Genomic DNA, 20,208 nt, shown 5'->3' with positions numbered 1-20,208 from the left:
CCTTCTCACTCCCATCACTTCCCATCAACTCGTGGCTTCTAGCGCTTACCTTCTTAGGTTTTTTTGCACTTTGTTCCTATTGCACTTATTTTCCGTTCCCATTTCACTTACTGGACTGTTTGCTTTCCCTTAGTCAACACCCGCCCCCCTTGCCTTGGAAGCACAACACATACGCTAAGAACAGTTGACGACATACACATGAAAAATAAGGAAAGTTCCTCTTCAGAAAGGAGAGCAAAAACAGCTATTGCTGTTTCCTTTAAAATATACTGAATGCAAAATCTGGCGGCGTAGCTCCAGACGGGGTGGGTAACTTATCTGGAGATCTTTTGTGAGCAGTGAGCATTTCTTTATTTTGTATTGGGCGTATTGGCGTTGCTTGGTGTTGCCTCACTGCGTTTCCCTCCTCCTCCCTGCCCCGGTCCACTTTGCCTCCTCACGCCGACAGCCAGGACAGTCCCTTCGCGGCTCATGGTGACTCAGCACTAAAGGCAGGATAAAGGTAGGGGCTGAGGGGTGCACTGCAGCCAGTCACCAGCACGGGAGGAGGCAGCAGAAATCCAGGCAGCGAGCGGCTCAGAGGAACACCATTAACAGTAAGTGCGCGCACAGCTCAACACGCTGAGCAGGGACAGCGTCAGGGCCTTTCAACGTTTTCAAATGAAAGGGCCTCGAGCCTTAGGGGGGCTCCCTATCAACTGCCCTGCCCAGATGTTGCCAGTCAGCAGTCTTGTAACACAGCAATATATTCCTTTCACTATTTTCGTTCCAGGGCTTAAAATGTGTGCTTTGCAGCGCTTGCATTACAAGCTGCATTTCCAGGAGACCTTCCGGCCGTCAAATCCCACGGTTATACAGAAGTGTTATCACCTCATTGCCCTTTAACACTGGTTCCCTTACACCAGCCACTTGCTTACAAAGAAGGGTGTATAGCTCTTCAGTGGCCATTTAGTGTTTAAGCTCCCTACTGGCTCTCTTTCTCGTCATAATCTGCGGCTATTCACCTTGTCTTTGCTGCCACGGGTGCCTCAGGCTGTTTTTGCTCTAAGCACAGGGCCCCCAACCATCATGTTGAAATGGGCCCCCCGCACATCTTTAGCCGTGCCTGATGCGGACACCAGGCCAGGGGGCACACCAGTTACACTTAAACAGCAGACGCCTGGGCATCGCTCCAGGGCAAAGCTTCATGCAGACATGGTCCACCTGCAGCGAGGGCAGCCTGGGCAAGTCTGGAGCAGGACACGGCGTGCAGGGGCGGGCAGTCCTGCAGCAGGACCAGGCAGGTGTGCAGATCGGACACAGTGGCAATATGGGAAACATAAGTAGGGCTAACCTGGGCACACCTGTGTGCAGCACTCATATGTGCACACCTGCTGCAGACTGCAGCGGCTGTGCTCCCTTCGGTGTGGTATCACGTAATATTATCCCCACCCATAACATCGCCATATACATAGTAGTCGGGAAACGGCAAATGCGATACTATTGATGGAGTTAATACTAGGGTGTAATGGGAGTGGGGCTTGCAGGGGTGACCCCCGCTCCCTTTAAAAAAATATAAGGTTTGCAGGGGGGTCCCCCGCAGGTTCCATGGGGTAATATCGCCACAAAAAACTGCGCCATTCTAGTATGGCGACATTTGTGCGGCGATATTAACAGATGGAACCGTCAGTGTTATCTCCTGTAGGACAGCAGGACATACACCGCTACACCAGTAAAAGCCGGACTCTATAGTGTACAGAAAATGTCATCTGTAAGGCTGGGAAAGGGACCACTTCTTTTAAAGCCTCCCACGGAAGGGTCAGATGAAGGCGTGCCAGGCGACCACAACGGTGTATGTAATATTCATATATTTATGGAAACTTGCATGAAGCCAGGTCTGACCCTCAGAGAGAAAGGAAGACACAGTGCAATGCTGGAATTGATGTAACCTCCATACAGTATGGCCATGCCCAAGCAGTTGCAGAAGTTCATTTGCTCCTCCCCAGCCAATCACAGCCGAGCAAGGGCAAAGGTTGCATTGTCAGATTTAGCCTGCATTCCCAGGACAGCTCTGCACATCTGAACTGTGTAAAGCCCCTGTGCTCGCTGCTTGCTCGTGTTATTGGGACCTGCAATGGTGCTACGGAACCGTTTTTCATTGGCAAGCTATGCATTGCACACTTTTCTGTTGTGCTTCCGATGTAGATGTGAATTCCTCAAATGTGTGTCCCAGGGCTGGCGAGACAATGACTTTATTGCGTGTTTCTTTGCTTGGAATTATTAATGTGAACAATTAGGCATTTATGATAGCATTCCGTTACCCTCTAGCGCTTTACAGAGAACACTTTTATTTGCAATTGTTATTGCAACCAAAGGAATACTCATGTGATGATGTCAAAAACAGGAAAGGATGGGTTAACGTGCCAGCAGTAAGAAGTTTTTCTCCTGAGCTGTCATGCCAGCACATTGATGGCTTTTGGCTGGGGCGCATCGAACCCTACATTTTGAGGGGAAGGGGCTAACTGGTGATGGGAGGGACCACTTCAGAAATGAGGCGGGGCAAACTTGGAGCCTGTGCCCCCTCTGTTCTACCCCAAGGGTTGTCTGGCATGGGGCCCAACGATTAAATGGTAGCGGCCCAGCCTTACACATGCGAACGCACACACAACACATTCACTCACTCATTTATATGCACACCCAGCCCCCATACATCACACCCACACTAACTCATTCACACATGCATTGCATACACACTCCTTGCACACATGCATACATCAGGAACTAACATGCAACAGCCTTGTTAACATTGCTCGTTTCAGAAAAGGCTTTCCTCGTCTCTCTGCCTAACAAAAAGCAAGTGCACACATCAGCCCCCACCCCTGGATGTGAAAGAACTCATAAGCTTGTTATATGTTCGCTCACATCCGCGGGGAGGGGACTGCTGTGGGCATTTGATTTGTGTTAGGCAGAGAGACAATGGAAGCCTTGCCTGAAATTAGCAGCTCTAAAACTTTGCTGCGTTTGTACAAATACATGTTTCTGCAGGAACACAGTAACACTATAAAGCCGCAGGTTTCAGGTAAGCCTTCTCTCCCCTCTCTGACTAACAAAAATCTAATTGCGTAAGCCCTGCCCCTCAGCTCACATTTCAGGGGCGGGGCGGGGAGGGGGCGGGGGGAAGGGTGTTGAAGCCCGGTTAGCTCATAGCCCTGCGCCTGGCTTTTGGTAATGCTTTGCTGTTGGGCAACACATTTCTTATGAACGCGTCATCTATTACAGTGCTTAGAAGCAGGCGCAATATGTCATGTCCTACTTTTTAAAAGCTTATATTTTGTGTTAAAAAGGATTGTAAGCAGTGACTTAAGTGGGATTAGAAATTGACAGGGCTCACGTTAGGGGGTGTGGCCTAAGTATGGGTGTGCTTAGGCCACGCCCCCTATCGAGAGCCCCCTCTCCCTCGCCTAAGGGGTCGGGGCTGCTAAAAGAAGCAGAGCTGGGGCGCACTGGCGTTATTACCTTTCATGCGCCCAGCCCCTCCTTTTAAACAAAAGCAGGGGCTGGGTGCACCAAAGGTGCACCAGCTCACACCCAGCAGGCAGCCTTGTCACTCAAGGAGCCATGTGGTGCAATGCTTTACCATGGCTCTTTGAATGAAAGTGCTCCCTGCTGCTGATGGCTCTGTACTCTGTAACAGGAGGAGGGCTGGACTGCCCAGCTCTACTTTTGTTTCCGAGTAAATAGCCATCAGCATGCGTGAGCAGCCCATGGGCTTCATGCTGGGTGATGGCTATTTACTCAGAAACAATAGGAGGGCTGGGCAGTCAGCACTCCTCCCGTTTTAGAGTACTGAGCCATCAGGCAGCCTGCACTGCACGGTTGCACCTGCTGCTTGCAGGTGTCCGCACCTCGGTTTAGAAAAAAAAGAAAGGGCGGTGCCTTTTCTTTTCTTCTAATCCGAAGTGCTAACACCTGCAGTCAGCTTGTGCACCGTGCAGCCGCTGCACGGGCTGCCTCAGGTGTCAGCATGGTTGGGGCTAGTCAGGGGTGGGTCCTGGCAGGGCCCCGGCTCGGGAGTATTTTCTGGAGACTGCCGGGGCTCGGCCCCGGCTAGCCTCGGCCCACTAACAGCACTGGTCGTAGGGGACAGAACAAAGTGGTTGGTAGGCAGCATGGTGTTTCTTCCGCACTGCAGGTGACCCCACAACATGCTGTAGTGCCAGTGGACACTTCAGTGAGTTAAACAGCCAACTCTGCATGGGTTAGCCTCCACTTTTCAAGTTGGAATCCTGGTAGGGCCAAACCCGACTTATGAGGTTGATCAAATGAATATGTTATATTTGGTGGTAACAACACCTATAGGTACAGCGCTTGGACGCAGGAGAAATCGGGCATAAAGTGACACAAATAAGAATGTGGTAACATGGCAACTATTCTAGCTTGGTCTGGAATATCTATGCCACATTGGCATCAAAACATGCACTATTTTATCACGCACAAAATGATAAAAGTCAAGGTGACTCTTTATGAAGTCCGGGGAATCAAGCCTACCTCTCCTATATTGCCAACCCCTATTCTCCAGCTGTACCTTAATGAATAGTGCATATGACACGCAGTGTCGAAACTAAATACCCATGTGAAAAAGCCAAAACACACGTGAACGGAGTACGGGTTTTGGTAGGGGTTATTCCAGAGACCACTTCCCTCCCTTGCCAAGTCTACACCCGCCCTTCTCTCTCCCTCCAAATTATTAACACTCCTCCCTGTTCATTCATTTAGAAAAACATTATTGGACCCCTCTAAGCCACCCTCCTGTCCCCGTGAGTAGATACCTCTGATAGCTGTTGTCACCAATTTAAAATGAAGTCAGTATCTGTGCCATTTCTAGCCCCGCCCACTTTCTCACTCTTTCACTAGGGCTGCCTCTGACCAACCCACTCTGCACTTTTTTCCTAAGTTTCAATATTTTTTGTTGTTTTTTTTCACTTCGACCACTGGGGTACACCAAAGTATGGTGATTCCCATCCGAGAAAAGCACCCTTGTAACGGCGGGATACAGCAGACTTCTGCCCGCGTTGCATACAGCCAGGGCCGGTGTTAGGGCAGGGCAGGCCAGGCAACCACCCGGGGCACCATGCCCCCCCCAGGGCGCCATTACCCCTGCCACGCCAGCTCAGGGGAGTCTTTCAAGGGCTACCCCGAGCTGGCATAGTGGGAGAAGACGCGGCAGCCGCCCTTTTGTTATGAAATGCGCCTGCAGTGGCGGGACGCATTTTATAACGCAGAAGCAAGAGGGTTTGCATTGGAATTGTGATTTTAACCCCCTGCGAGGCGCCGGAGCAAGGAAGTAAAATTTAAAAAATTCAAATGTGGCGCATCCTGCCCCTCCAACCCTGTTGACCAGGTGCGCATGCGGAGGGGGGTGGGCACCAATTCTCCTAGGGCGCTATTGCCGATAAGGCCAGCCCTGCATACAGCAGCAGAGCAGGCCGGCACCGAGGCACACCTTCTCCTCAGAATGTGTGGCAGGCCGTGCTATCAAGTTTGGCCCCAGGCCCCACTAGAAAGGGAATAGCCTTCTCTGCAACATTCCCTTGTGAAAGAAGGATGGGCTTTAGTGAAAACAGATGTGTCATCACACTTCCCTGCAAGTGACATGTTGTGACACCGTTGTACACTTGCCCACACATCCTCAAAGCCTTTCTGGCCAGCCAGCGTCCTAGCTTGACAAGTGCACACTTTCTGTTGGAAATTAATACCATCCGCAGATCTCTGCCTTTGCAAAAGAACCCCCTGTACTCAGAGGCCTAGAGAGGGTAGGCCGGAGTGGGCAAGGCCTACCCAAAATAAGTGCATGCACACTCAGCAGCGCCGTCACCACGGAGGGCCGAACTGCTAGACGATCCTGGATACGCCTCTGTCTTTACACCCTCAAGTCTCAGCATTACACTTACACCTCTTTCTTCAAGTCCACTCGAACTCTCCCTCTCATTCACCACTGCACCCGTAAATGCTACACTCAGTGCTGCGCTTCGAACCTCGCAACAGCACCATTAGCCATGTGAACGCTGCTGCTTCTATACAGGTATGTATACACTTAGCGGGGTGATCCACTATTGACCGCTCCCCCCCTTTCTGGACACAGCATTACAACATGTTATTTTATTTATTAAAAAAACACAGAAACCCTTGTAAAGTATTTGGAAACACAAGGCCACAGTTTATTTGGAGCAATACAAAATGGTGCGGTCCCTGCCACATAATAAAGTAATATACATTTCCAGAATGACCCGTGTCATTCCCTGTTCGCACTTGGCCATAAGCAGACATACACTTCTGGTTCAGTACTGCCAATCAGAAAACATTCTCGGGACAACTGACATCAGATGCTGTAGCCTCAACTGCCCTGGAGAGGAGTCAGTGCCCGTCACTTGGATTTGGCTCGAACCCAGCCATTCCTGAACCGCTCATGGCAGAAGCTGCACCGTCAAAACTCATCTCTGACTAGGACCGCCCTGACACTCCGCCTGCAACAGAAAAAGATAACTAGAAACTGTTGAAAAAAACATAACCATAATAACACATAATGGTCAATTCTGCTGGACTAATTTACGACACCTAATATTAAACAAAAAGATTGATACAAATTGCTTGGTCATGCGAACACATCAAAAACCCAATGAAACAACCTGAAATAAAACCTCCTTGTGCCAACATGGCGACCGTGCCCCGAACCTTGAATCTTTACATGTTTTCTCACATTCTTCTATATCCCAATCACGTGAGTCTGCCCAGATAGCACAGTGTACCAACATTCAATACTGTTCCACACTATTCTGAAAACTGTGGCACAGACTGCCATTGTCTATACCCATCCCAAGCTAAACCTTGACGAGACCGCTAGGTGACTGAGAAGACCACAAACATGAAAAACACGGCAAAGCCAAATGTTCAGATGCGCCTTTTGGCAATATAAATGCTGTAACGCTTTATAGAGAAGCCACCCTCAACACAGAGAGTTCCTTCCCTCCCCACTGACGTGGTTATGAAGCAAATTGTTTAACAGATTCTTTTTTTTTTTAGCTCTATCTCAGACACACATCATGCCCCTTGGATCCCTCTCCCCGCAGCTAACAAGGAGCCAAGAACCAGGCCGGTTTAGGGGAAATATATTGGTATTTATTTAAATTAAAAGTAATAGAAATGAGCACGAAAAGGTCAAAATGCCACTTTATCCGTGGCACAAGACAATCAACTTCTCTCAGCATAAACAAATCACAAATGTGAGTTAAAAAGAACACCAGTACAATACTCCACTTTCTGCAAATTTCACTTCACAAAATAATTACACTGATCAATAATGAAGGCACTTATGTAGTGGTGTGCGATTTTGACTTTCCTGCAGTCTTTAAAGGGTAGCAGTAGGTTTTCAAGATTGGTAAAAATGCATATGGTAATTATAATTTCATCCACACTTTTGGTTTAAAATAAACACGGGTTGATTTAGTGGTTTGTTTTTCAGACCCCCTTGTTTTGGTCTAGGTTGGGAGGACAGACAGAAACATTTGAATGATTTGGGGAATTTTGGATTTCAGACCCCCCCTTACTGAAATGCCTGTGTTGGGGAAGCTAGATGAAAAGGTTGGACTGATTTAAGAACAAAGACACACCCTTTCCTTAAGAAGTCGGGGTCAGCTGGACAACAAGGATTGTCCAATTAATTTATAGGCTATAGTTTTCAGCACACACTGAGAAATTAGCTCTGTTAATTTTGAATTTAAACAAAATTCACCCCTAGTGTTCTGCCAACTGGGGAATTAATTAAATTAATATTTTTGGTTAAATAGGCCAAGTATCTACCCAGTTCCCCCCCTTCCCATCCACTATAAAGAGAAAGGATTCAAGGCAAGCAGAGTCCCCCACCTTTTGGTTTCCCAGGGCTCAGTTCTACTTACATAGCAAGCCTCTGTTTAAGGTTCTGGAAAGCCAGCTGCATCTCAGGACACTCTGGAAAGATAGGGCACAGGCATGGACACCCACCCTCAAAGACGCCTCCTGCTCTCCACCATAGGACCCAGTCAGCTTGAGGCCTTCCTAGGGATAGACAGCTCCACCCAGATGCACACTCAGTAATCTCTTCTGGTGTCTCCTTACAGCTGTTAGATGGTAAGTTTCAGCAGCCTTCCTGATGGTCTTTCTCTTCTCTCTGTCCTGTCTTTGTGTTTCCTTTTTCTCTCCCTCTGTCCTAGTGCAGTCCCCCTTTTCTAGCAGCGACGACACCACCAATTTTACAATCTTGCGGAGGTACCCTGCAATAATTTCTGCCACTAGGATTGGACAGTTACCCTTCTCTCTCCTCCCAAACCCAGCCTCCAAGTCAGGATTGGTTAAGGGTCGAGAGCAACATATGACAATTCCCATTTGTCATCATGCTTTGTTCTCCTTTCAACTTTTTGGCAAAAACTAGTTATGTATCATAGCTTCATAATTTTACTAGCAACTGCCAGGCTAAACATATTTTCTGTTTCAGCTAATCATGGGGAATTAGATAAGCCGACCCCCAAATCTGTATCTTGTAGCACGACCATGTGGCACTTTTCTGCCTTTTCCATAAAAAGCTGAACAGTTATGAATATGTAAGTTATTAAGCATATCCCTAATTTCATTTTCCACCAACTCTCACATTTGGAACATGTTCAGAACAACCAGAAACCTAGTTTAACTGGCCATTGCAGTTCCAGAGTCCTGGGAGGATGAATTTCCAAAATCGCCTGGAAATTACATAAAAAATGGTACATAGATGAAATTCATCCGCTTTATGATGGCTGAGAAAAAGGCCTAAATGATAATAGTCCTTTTAAATAAATTGTGAATCTTCATGTGGAACAAATGGTCCTCCTCCTGCTTCTGGCCATTTGTTTTCACTGGGTCAGTCCGTGCCTACAGTTTTTTTTTATCACTCTCCTTTGCATTTGAAGCTTGCTCTTTGAAGTGGGTGCCCCCATTTTCACACATATTAGTCATATTAACAGGATGTTTTAATTGCGTTGGCCATTAGATGGGAGATGTGGCATCCAGGCTGGGAGGGGGAGTTTTCTTTTCTGTTTTGCCCACAGCCAGCAAAAGGGTCTGCCTTGCACTGACATTTTTCTCATGAAGACAAAGTGGCTCTTCTAATGTCAGTGGAGTTTTCTGGGTGAAACATAATATATATTGCTCTATGTCAACCCGCACATCATGTTTTGCTTTCATGATATTTTTCTGTGAGAAGTGATATTTTTTTCACTTTTACTTTTTCAAACCGTTTTTATTTGCATACACATGTGCAGGCCGTTTTTGTTTACAATGTTTAAAAATCCTGTTTTCCATGTGACACGGATCTTTCATTCCTCCTCTTTTGTAAATCAAAATGCTGCTTATCCATTGGTAATGACAGATAGTCCCATTTCCACGCGGCTCTTTAATTTTACTTGAAAAACAAAAACAAAGGCCAGGCCATTTTTGTTTCAGTGTTTAAAATCCTGCCATTCATGTGAAAGGTACTTCTGTTTGGGGCCTTTAAATGCACCCCACAATGCGAGAATGAACCCCCCACTATCTGCCTGTTAGCAGAAAGGGATACAATTCCCGGATCGGCAGCCGCACCAAACTTGAAGCATGCATCATCATTTTACAAAAGATTAATGATCTGGTGCAAGGTAGATAAACATAAATGGCTCGGCGGCCGCCTCAAAAATTGAAACATGCATCACAGTTGAATCCTCTTCACAATAATAAGCAATGATTACACCAATCAGCTTGTAAATAAAAGCTATTTGCTGCATAGTAGTATAACCACAACGGCTCTGCGGCTGCATCATAATTGAAGCATGTATCACAATAATAAGCACTGATCAAACAGTTTGGATTGGACATGGAACGCAGTGTGCACCAAAAAAGACCACACGCCATGCGGTAATTGTAGACTTGATTGCAATCAGAACTGAACACACGGCTTTGCGGCCGTATTGAAAATTAAATATGCATTAGTGATTAAGAAACGATCATACTGTAATGGTTCCATTGGTACAAACACGACAGCTCGGCTGGCGCATCAAAAATGTGGTGGCATTACTCCATTTCGGGGTGCCATGAATAAACGCAACAGCTCCCTCCTCGCACATTAAGCAAAAAACTGCCAAGGATCGGCGGCCGCGTTGGAAACCACTAAATCCATGAGGGAATCAATGGGAACAAGCAACCCCACGCCCCACACAAAAAACGAGATAGAAACATACCCTCTTAGCGGCTTGGACCTGGCGCAAGTCCTAGAAGCATGCCATGCCTCAACTATGGTCCGGGGGCACCGTACTGCCAGGTCTGCTCGCATAGAGTCATATTTACCGATCCCACGTGTCCTCAACCTCTCCTCTAGCGGAATCTGAATTACAATGCGGGGGGCTGCTGAAAAGGATACAGTACTGCTGCAGCCCCCCACCTTATAAGTGCCCCCAAAGCACCCGAGACCAGATGTGTCGGGCCCTGGGGGACGCCGCTTCTGCCTCCACGGGGAGGAAGAGTAGTGTTCAGGGACGTCATTTAGTGGTCGCCAGAAGTCCCAATTGCGACCCCTGATGTGTCCCTTGCTACCCCTGTGGTCTCCCTTGCTACCCCAAAAAAGAAGTTTTTTAAAAAGTGTCTTTTACTTATTTATTTTTTAACAAAAAATGTTATGCAAGCTCCTGGACTGTGGCCAGCGGCATGTGGCTCTTTGCTTCTGGAGTGGCTGGCTTTCGTGTTCAGGTCTCTTAAAATAAAATGAACAAGTCTAACACTATCAGCAGTGACCCTAAATAAGAAAGAATAGGAATACCAAATAATGTGTTTTTCTGGAATTCTATACAATAATTGCTAGACTCATTAAAGGTTTATTTCAGGCACACTTCAGGGGGTGAGTCACTGAATTATTCTGTTCTTGAACACCTCAACTCAGCCTTTCATCCTACTGAGGTCTATAAAAGAGTAGCAACTCAGGGTCGGTGATATTGTATGTATATTTGTTCTATATAAAGCACTTAAGACTAAATGCTATATAATAACACATCATTATCATTTGGTCATGGACGTCTGCTTGCATTCACAGTAATTTGGTAATATGGGCCTAGACACACTGATGTTAACGATACATATGGCAATCCATTCTTGTGTGAAATGTATATTACATTAATAGTGATATCGCAACCATATTTTTCGTAGTGTACTTAAGGACAATGCTATGTGATGCCACTTCTTGGATTGCTCCCGCCATATCACTTTGGTGTGGGGTCAAATGACATCACGTCCTGTGATATCAGAGGTCAAGGGTTATGTGATGTCACTTCTGCTAGCCCAGTCATTTTGGTGAAATGACGTCCCTGGTAGAGTTTGACCATCCCTGTGGTGGGGCGGCCAGAGGGGCAGCCCGCTATGTAGGCTGTGCCTCTAGCGCCCCCTCTGAGGGCCGGTCAGCCTCTGACCCTTCTGCCCTGGCACTTTGCATACAAACCCGTCCTTTCATTTTGCGCGTGTCATTTTTCTCACAATCTTTCACAAGTGTTTTCTTTTCCTCTCTTGAACGCAATCTTGTTCCCAGGCCTGTGATACTTACACGCTCGCACGTCCTTTGCCCTCGCATTCACAATTCGCATTCACTAACACATTGGCAAAGTCATCTAACGTAGATTGTAGCGTCCTGACACACGCGCGCTTTCCTGCAACTTACCCTCACCTTGCACACTCCCTACTCCTCGCGCACCTCATAACTTACTCAGGCACTCGCCTCCCTCCATGGACAGCACTTAACTCTCTCTCTTTGTCTCTTCCTTGCAGTGGCGCGATTCACCATCACCTACTTTCCTGTGCGAGGTAAGCGGAAGAAGTGCTATCACCTCGTCTGGCATTTCAGTTAAGAACGCAATGGGGACCAGCTGTTATTCGAGGTCGCAAAGTATGGGATTTTATATGGAAAAAAACATGCATTACACCTGTGTAGATCTCTAGAAAACCAAGGTCTTCTGATGAGAGGGTCACCGCCAGCCCGTAAAGTAGTTATGTGGTCAGATGTGTAATCAGTACTATTAAATGAGTTTATTTTTAAAAGTTAATAAAGCTCAAGTGCTGAGTGGTTGCTATCAAAAGAGCCAAAGCGGGTGGGATAGTTTCCCCACATATAGCAGCTAAATTATGCAATGCCCTACCCAATACACTCAGAGCTGTGACCTCCCTCCAAGCCTTCCGGAAAGTGCTAAAACGGCACTCTTCTACTAACACAGCCCTTCTTCCTCCCCTTCCCTGTTGTTCTTCACATAACTAAGAATGTATTATGTAACTAAGCATGCTGTCTGTAACAGCACCACAATGTCCTCGGGCTGTTCCATGCTTTATAAATGTAAATAAATAAATAAATAAATAAATAAATAAATAAGACGTAAGAACCGCAGGCGCATCCCTGCTCGATTCTAAACTCTCGCTAGACCAGGTTCGGTGAGGTGTTCAACTAGCCCTGGGTGGTAATTACTGGGGTGCTACTACTAACCCAATGTGACGCCCTATGGCAGTTTCTTCTTCTCTAAATCTTATTTTCATAACACATCTACTAAAACGTACTGCCAGCCTGCCTCCATTACCCCTGCTGTGTCCCAGTCCTCAAATAGCGAGTCAATCCCACCTCCCGGACAGTCAAGCAACCTCACTCTCACCTACTAAAAAGAAATCTCTGAGTGCGGCTGCTCCCTTCTCACCACGCAGGGGACAAGAGCTAGCCCCACCCGTAGCATGCTTACTTCCCTGTCTCTGAAGATCAGGTAAGTTGTCATCAGCGCTGTTTCCCAAATTCTGTGTATCGGCAAAAATAACTCGGGCCCTCTAGGGTCCTTATGGGATGGCGCAGCTTCAACCATCAGGCCACACTGCCCGCCCTTTGACGAAACGTCCATTGCTCTGCAGGAGTACAGGGATGAGTAGTGTGACTAAACTGACTACTCAGCCTCAAACTACTATGAAACAGGAACAGCCCGAATGGAATACCGCATTTTCTTTGGTGGTAGAAGAGACCAAGGTAGGCTATATCTTCAAGAGGGGTGTGAGCAGATAACAGAAGCACCAAAACAGCAATAGCACAAAGGGTCCAAAATAAAAAGTGTCCAATCGAGGTTCTGTAAAAATATGGAGCCTCGTTACAAGTGTGGCGGCGCGGGCAAAAACAGTGGTAAAGTGATAGTAATTACATTTTTGACACTTTACAGCTTCATTACCGCACCACCATACTACGGGTTTGATGGTACGGAGGACGATTTACCTCCAGAAATAAGTTTGAGGTAAACCTTCCTCCTTACTGCCAAAAATCAGCAGATTTACTGCGCAGTAATTCTGCTGGCAGTAAATCCTCCAAAAATGAGGCATTGTCGCCACTTGCAATCCCACGGTAATTCCACAGGAGCATGTGTCAGTAACGGTAATCGATTTGGGAGGTAATTTGGGGGATTTATGGCTGAATTACCATAAACTCACAATGAGTCCCATAAACTTTGAATCAAACAATACAAATGCAAGCAACTAACTGAAACACTAAGAAAAAGGCCACCGTGGTAAAGAACACACACAAAATACACACTGGGCCTCATTACGCGGTAGGCGGTAAGGGATTACCGGCACCGGTAAGGGCACCGGTGCCGGTAATCTCTTACCGCCCTACTACGAGGTCCCTTTGCGGGTCCCTTCCTCAACGCCTGGTTTCACCAGGCGTTATGGAAGGGACCCTTTGAGGGACTTATTAGCTTCATCCCGATTCCCATTGAGCCCTATGGGGGCTCGAATGGGAATGGGGAATGGCTCCCGGAATGGGGATTTACCGGGTCCTCCAAGGTCGGAATGACCCGGTAAGTCCCTATTCCGGAAACACAGACCCGGAATGCGGTAAGGGGGTAGCCATGGCGCTAATAGCGCCATGGCTACCGCCTACCGCGTAATGAGGCCCATTGTTTTGGAATGGAATCCTGGGTGGATGAGCAGAGCAGTTCAGGCACTTAATTTGCACAATGTTCAATAATGTCTTAAAAGAAATACTGCTTCATTACGAGTATGGCAGTGATTTGGTGGTAAATACTCGGAATTACTGCCAAAGTCTTATAGCATTACCACCACTCAGTCCTGTGGGTTTACCACAGGATTGCGAGTGGTTATAGGGTGGTGTACCATGAGTGGCAATTCCGCTGCAGTAAATCCACCAATTTTTGCAGGAAAATAGAGGATTTACCATAAAGCAGGAGGTAAAGCCTCCACTTTTTCTCCAAACTTGAAATTCGGCGGTGCAGTAAAAATGGCGGTAATTTTCATGCATGAGGTGGTATATCGTGAACTGTTTCGCCCTGAACGAAGTGCCTTCCTGCCACCACACATTTTTCCAAGTGTTAGGAACAGCACAAAATCACTTGCTGAGATTCAAGTGCAGAACAATTTTCAAGAACAAGCAAGCCACAGGCAAAGTGTATGCACAAAAAAAGGCTGCCCATGTTGGGATGACCAATGTCTCTTGCAGCTCACTTTGGATCCTTGTGCACTTCAGAAAATCCTCAACATGTAAAATATACCTCAGTGTTTGAGAAACCTGATAACCTCAAGTAATACGTACACTTGATTGTTTGATGGAATTGCTCCACAGGCTCTACCTTTATCTGTCCAACCGGAAATTACTGGTCTATTGCCCTTTCTGTTCAGTGACCACACTGAGTGGAGTAAGTTTGATGAAAATGTTGGGGGGACATGGCATCCAAATGAAAGGGTCCCCTTCCAAATGAGTGGGACAAAATGGTGTGCCACAAAAATTGGGAGGGGGAGACAAACACCTTTCTCCCCCCCAAAAAATGACACCTATGACCATTCTATTGTACCGGTGGAGGCCAAAGATTGGCTCAGCCCCATCATCCTCACTGGAAAGTCAAATGGCAAGGGACTCCACCTCTGTGTTGACCCCTGCATTTTGCCTCGAGAAGATAGCTCTGGGGCAATGTGCTCGCCTTGGAAGCAAGACGACACAGAGCACCACAGGTTCGATCCCCTGGTCTGTGCTTAGGAACCTCTGGGTAGTAAGCGTGTTTTAAGTAACCTATCATATCCTATTGTTCTTAACGGCAATGTGGCCACAGGCAGCCTCCTTTGGCCCAGCATTTCTGAATTTGTGGTGATTCTCCACAATGCAAAATTCTTCACAAAGCCAGACATGAAAAGTGCATGCCCCCGAATGTGCCTGCACCCCGAGACACAATGGTAGAAATATAACTTGTGACACCACATGGGATGTTTCAGTGCAGCAGGATTCCCTTTGTATTTTAGTCTTTCACAGGCTTGTACCTTATCTCCTCGGACGAGTGCAAATAGCATTTTTTTAGGGTGAAATCTTGCTCTACACAGAGACATTCAACACCCTCTTGATTTAGCGCTCAAGAAGGTTCCATGTAGTGGAATGGTGCTTTGTGACAAAAAGTGTGATTCTTGAGAGTTGAACGCCTTGGGTATGAACTTTCCTCCAAGAGGGTGCTCCCCAAATCAAGCTGTGCCCGCTCTTCCATCCAAAGACCTGCACCCCGCCTTCATGGGCCTCACAGGGTATTATACCAGATTTGTTATGGGTTTCTCCACAGAGACTGGGCTACTTTGCACCCTCATGAAGGACTCCATCTACTTTTCAGAGGGTAAAACTGAATATTCTCCATGCCATGCGCCTTCACCCTCTCCGATCCAGTGCCCTTACTAGGCTAGCAGTCAATGCCAGCGCATATGTGCTGGGCCCTGTAGTCATGCAAAAGCTTGGTACTACTCATTTTGCCTCTCGATGCCTCAACAACCCAAAGAAGAGGCACTTAGTGATATAGCTCATGGGTGCCTGGCCATGCAGCACCTCCGCATCTACATATTGGGCAGGCCATTCCACTTGCGTACTGACCATAAGCCTCTCATCCATAGTCGAGTTCCCCAACGACATCCAGAATGTTTCCCACTGGCTGCCCAGCTGCAGCAGATCAACTTCAACATTTCTTCCATTAAAGATTGGAAGAAAAACCGAAACCTGTCTCACTGCCTATCCAAAATGCCCCTTCCTTGTTGATTTATTTAATAGTTTTTTTTATAACACGCCTAATACCGTACCTGAGTTTGGTTTTTAAGCGCGGATCAGGGATTCGAAACTCTGTTGCCCTGCATGGCCTTGCTTCCAAGACCAGCGCGTTGCCCCTGTGCTATCCTCCGCTCACAGGCAAACGTTTATGCATAGTAGCCTCCCTGCAAGATGTGGTGCTGAACGCCAACTCCATCATCAGGGAATCACCATGCACTGAACAAGCCAACATGCACCCTACCTTATCAACCTGAAAGTCTGCACCCCCACTGGAGGACCTTTTCAGAAATCCCCTGATCCCAGTCTCCACCATTACTTGGAAATTCCAGACAAACCTTGGGGTTCTGCTCATGCAGGGCAAGAAGCGCGTGGCCCCACTTTCACCGCGAGGCACTCATGGCGTATGATGGCCGCTTCGTAGTCATGCTCACATAGAGTTATCTCAGGGAACACATGCTGGTGGCTGGCCATGGATAAAGCAATAGATGGTGTCATGTCCTTGTGCACCACGTGCGGAGATGGTGAAACGGCCTCAGCACTTCCACGCCCCCGGGGACATCCATAACATGGCTGGGGCACCCTGAGGGCAAAGGTTGCGATGGACTTCATGCAATGTTCTGCTGCTGGCATCACGGATTGCATCTCCGAACGGATTTAGGGCATTTTCCTACATGAGATGACTACCAGTTCTACTACACAAGCTCTTATGCAGATTTTCCAGCACAAGGGTTTGCCCAGTACCTGGTTATCGGGCAACAGTGTCTGATTTAACTCGAATGAGGTGGTTTCCTTTCAGTGCTGGACTGGTCCATAATGAACTCTGGAAATTTCCCGGTAGGCCTCTGCACACTGGGCCTATTTTGTGTGTTATTTCCAAATGTTCCCATAGGAAAATGCTTGGGTTTGCTGAAAATGTGCAATATGGGGCCATTTAGTGAATTGTTTCCAGGGCCTCATTTGGTTCCCAGTCCACCCCTGTCTCCTTTTTAAAGTCCACGGTTATTCAACACTGCAAGGCCACCCTGTGCCACTCCAAAGGACACATTCTCGTTCAAAGGGTGAATAGGTTCCCCAAACAGTTGCTGCAACCAGTTCTGAAAGTCAGCGGGAAGCGGTTGGGAACAGTACTCCTCTACTTTTAAAAAAAATGTTTTACTGTTCCTATACTTTTATTTGAAAAAGAAACCGTTCCGGAATGTTTTACTTTTAAAATAAAAGTGCAGTAAGCAGTTGAAACTTGCACTTGAGTGCACTGCACTGAACATTCCCTTAAACAGCAGGTGTGTTTGTTTGGGGGTTTGGATTGCACGTTGGAGGGGGCATTGCAATGGGGTTTGTGGGGAGTGGGGCAGGCCAGCAGAGAGCATAGTTCCACTACTTCTTTTCATACACTTCGACCGTTGGCTGCAACCTGTACGGCGATCTGGCGCCGACTGCCAAAACGCAGTTCAACGCGCCCTGGCAGCCCATAGAGTTGCCTCGCACTCTGCCACAGGGATCCCACCTTTGCCTCCATGATGAGGAGGGCAGCAAATATTACCCGCTTTCGAAAGGTAACGGACATGTACCAGACCCAAAAGCTACCAAAGACAAACTACTCAAAGAGCAAAGCAAGAGAGAAGCTCAGTACAGCGCATACCACGGCACCAAGGAGGCCTTCAGTCATGGAGGTGACCTCGTGAAATTAAAAAGAACTCATAAACGCCGGCATTGTGGCTCTAAATTGACCTATCTATCTTGAGATCAGTTGCCGTTACCCCATTCAGTTGCTGTGGAACGGGGCACCAGCCTGCACGCGTCATTATGGGAGTTAGACTAATAACAACATACTGGCCCTCACTATAAAGTTGGCGGAACGGGTTTACCGGCACCGGTAAAGGTGCCGGTGCCGGTAAACCTGTTCCGCCCTATTACGAAGTCTCCTCGCGGGACCCGCAATGGGCGCCTGCAAAAACCAGGCGTCCTTACCGGGTCCCGCGAGGGGACCTGGGAGCTAACAACGGGCCCGTCATTAACGGGCCCGTTGTTAGCTCCATCCCCATTCCCATTGAGCCCTATGGGGGCTCGAATGGGAATTGGGATGGACCGGGTCCAGGTTCCTCGGACGGGGAATTACCAGGTCCGCCAAGGTTGCGATGGCCCGGTAATTCCTCATTCGAGGAACCCGGGCCCGGATTGCGGTATGGAGGCAGCCATGGCGCTAATAGCACCATGGCGACCTCCATACTCGTAATGAGGCCCACTTTCTGCCAAGACTGGCAAAGGAATCTCCAGGCACAGCCAATCAGATGTAGAGGATGATGGCTCATATCAGCACAACAAGAGTCCCAACAGCCAGGAATGAACATTGAAAGGGAAGAGCCCATGTCACAAGTCCTTGATGACCCCAGTACAGGAGCAGAAGAAGGAATTCACAATGGACAATACAGCACTAATGAAACAAACCACTGAACTGAAAGAAACCCACACCAAGATGGCTGCCCCCAGAGACCGTGATTTGAACAGCATTATGCTCATTCTCCAAGGAAAGCAGATGATGTAGCATCTGGTTCCCAGCATGCCCTTCCAGCTGTGTGTGAGATGGTGCACACACCCGGCACTGGCATGGACAAGCACATGGGCACAGAGACCTGAGGGCGCAAGGAAACACAAAGAAAAAAATATCAACAGCCAGAGTGCTTCACCTAGGTGATGCGTCTCACTTCCAGTTCTTGTGTGTATTAAACACACACAGCCTGAGTCCGAAGGTAAAGAGCTGAAGAAACCAAGACAAGAGGCTCGTTCTGGAGTCAACACACGCACGTATTTTCCTGCAGTCCCATTCCCAGGGCTTTCAACAACTCATTCTTTGTGTTCCCACCATCTCAGGACACCACGCATCAGGCAACCTGATACGTAGAATACTCAAGCCATTGAATGTATTTATTTGAGCAGTTTAGAGTAAAAAAAGAAAGGGGGTAGAGATAGCAAGGGTCAGAGACAAGAAGACTTGGGTGGATCCGGGGTCATTAAGGTGAGTCTTCTGAGCATTCTGGAACCCTTTCTGAAGTCCTTCTCAGGACGAAGGAGCCGTGTCTGAGATGTTCCATAGGGATGAGTGTTGTAATTGGAGATACACCGCCCACTTCCAAAAAAGGTTTGTATTGGGACGTGGTGGCATATGAGTATTATGGTATGGGGTGGAGTGAAATTTCCAGGGGTCCGGCCAGGAAGTGCCTTATCCAAATGACAATTCGAGCCTCTCTCCTCTTCTAGCAACCATTGGGATAATCTCAGCGTGGGGGTAATATTAACCCTCTTTTTAAGGCAGAGATTGAGTCGCGCTGCAGAGATTAGCGGCCTTGAAATTTGGCCAACACAGATGCAGTGGTCAATGCACAGAGCTAGGTTCATATTCCAAACATCCTGGACTCTGAAATCAATTCATGGGGAGTCATTACGAGTTTGGAGATAGCCATGGTGCTATTAGCGCCATGGCTGCCTCCAAACCCGGGTCCAGGTCTGGTCTCACTGAATGTGGACTTACCGGGACATTCCAACCTATGCGGACCTGGTAAGTCCCTATGCAGTAAACCATTCCCGATTCTCATTTGAGTCCCTATAGGGCTCAATGGGAATGGGGAAGGCGCTAATAACGGGCCCGCAAATTGCGGGCCCGTTATTAGCTCCAAGGTCCCATAACGGGTCCCGCAAGAAACGGCTGGTCAGACCAGCCGTTCCTGCCGAGACCCGCTAAGAGACCTCGGAATAGGGCGGTAAGGGTTTACCGGAACCGGCATCCTTACCGGGGCTGGTAAACCCTTACCGCCTAACTCGTAATGACCCCCATGATCTCAGGAACTAGTACCCAATGAAGAGGGTCTTTAGCACCAACACTATGGGCCCCCTTGCCAACATAAATACCAACCTTGGTGGATATCATGCAGAAGGAAACTGACAACCCAGCTGTTCTAGTTCCCGTGGGAAAAGCGATGCAAAGAAAGAGCTCCCTGGATTGCATGACGCACAATATAAATAAGTAAACCTAAAAATGAAGCTATCGATTGAACAATAATCAGCGTTAAAAATTACAGCTGGGCTGACATTAGACGTTCTAAGGATAT

The 20,208-nt window shown here is 47.6% G+C and overlaps 1 protein-coding gene across 1 annotated transcript in view; it reads left to right on the top strand.

The window, feature by feature from the left end:
* Positions 1-468: 468 nt before the first annotated feature.
* Positions 469-20,208, top strand: part of LOC138513901 (glutathione S-transferase P 1-like) — a 31,605-nt gene continuing 11,865 nt past the window's right edge. The window contains exons 1-2 of the mRNA XM_069629041.1: positions 469-596; positions 11,824-11,859. Coding sequence (XP_069485142.1) covers position 596; positions 11,824-11,859 — 37 coding nt within the window. The 5' untranslated portion in view covers positions 469-595. The remainder of the gene's footprint in view (positions 597-11,823; positions 11,860-20,208) is intronic.

Source organism: Ambystoma mexicanum, chromosome 12 (assembly GCF_040938575.1).
Source record: "Ambystoma mexicanum isolate Mex_15411 chromosome 12, UKY_AmexF1_1, whole genome shotgun sequence".
Lineage (NCBI taxonomy): Eukaryota > Metazoa > Chordata > Amphibia > Caudata > Ambystomatidae > Ambystoma > Ambystoma mexicanum.
The sequence above is the reverse complement of the archived record's forward strand: the minus strand, read 5'-3'. Positions and strand labels throughout refer to the sequence as shown.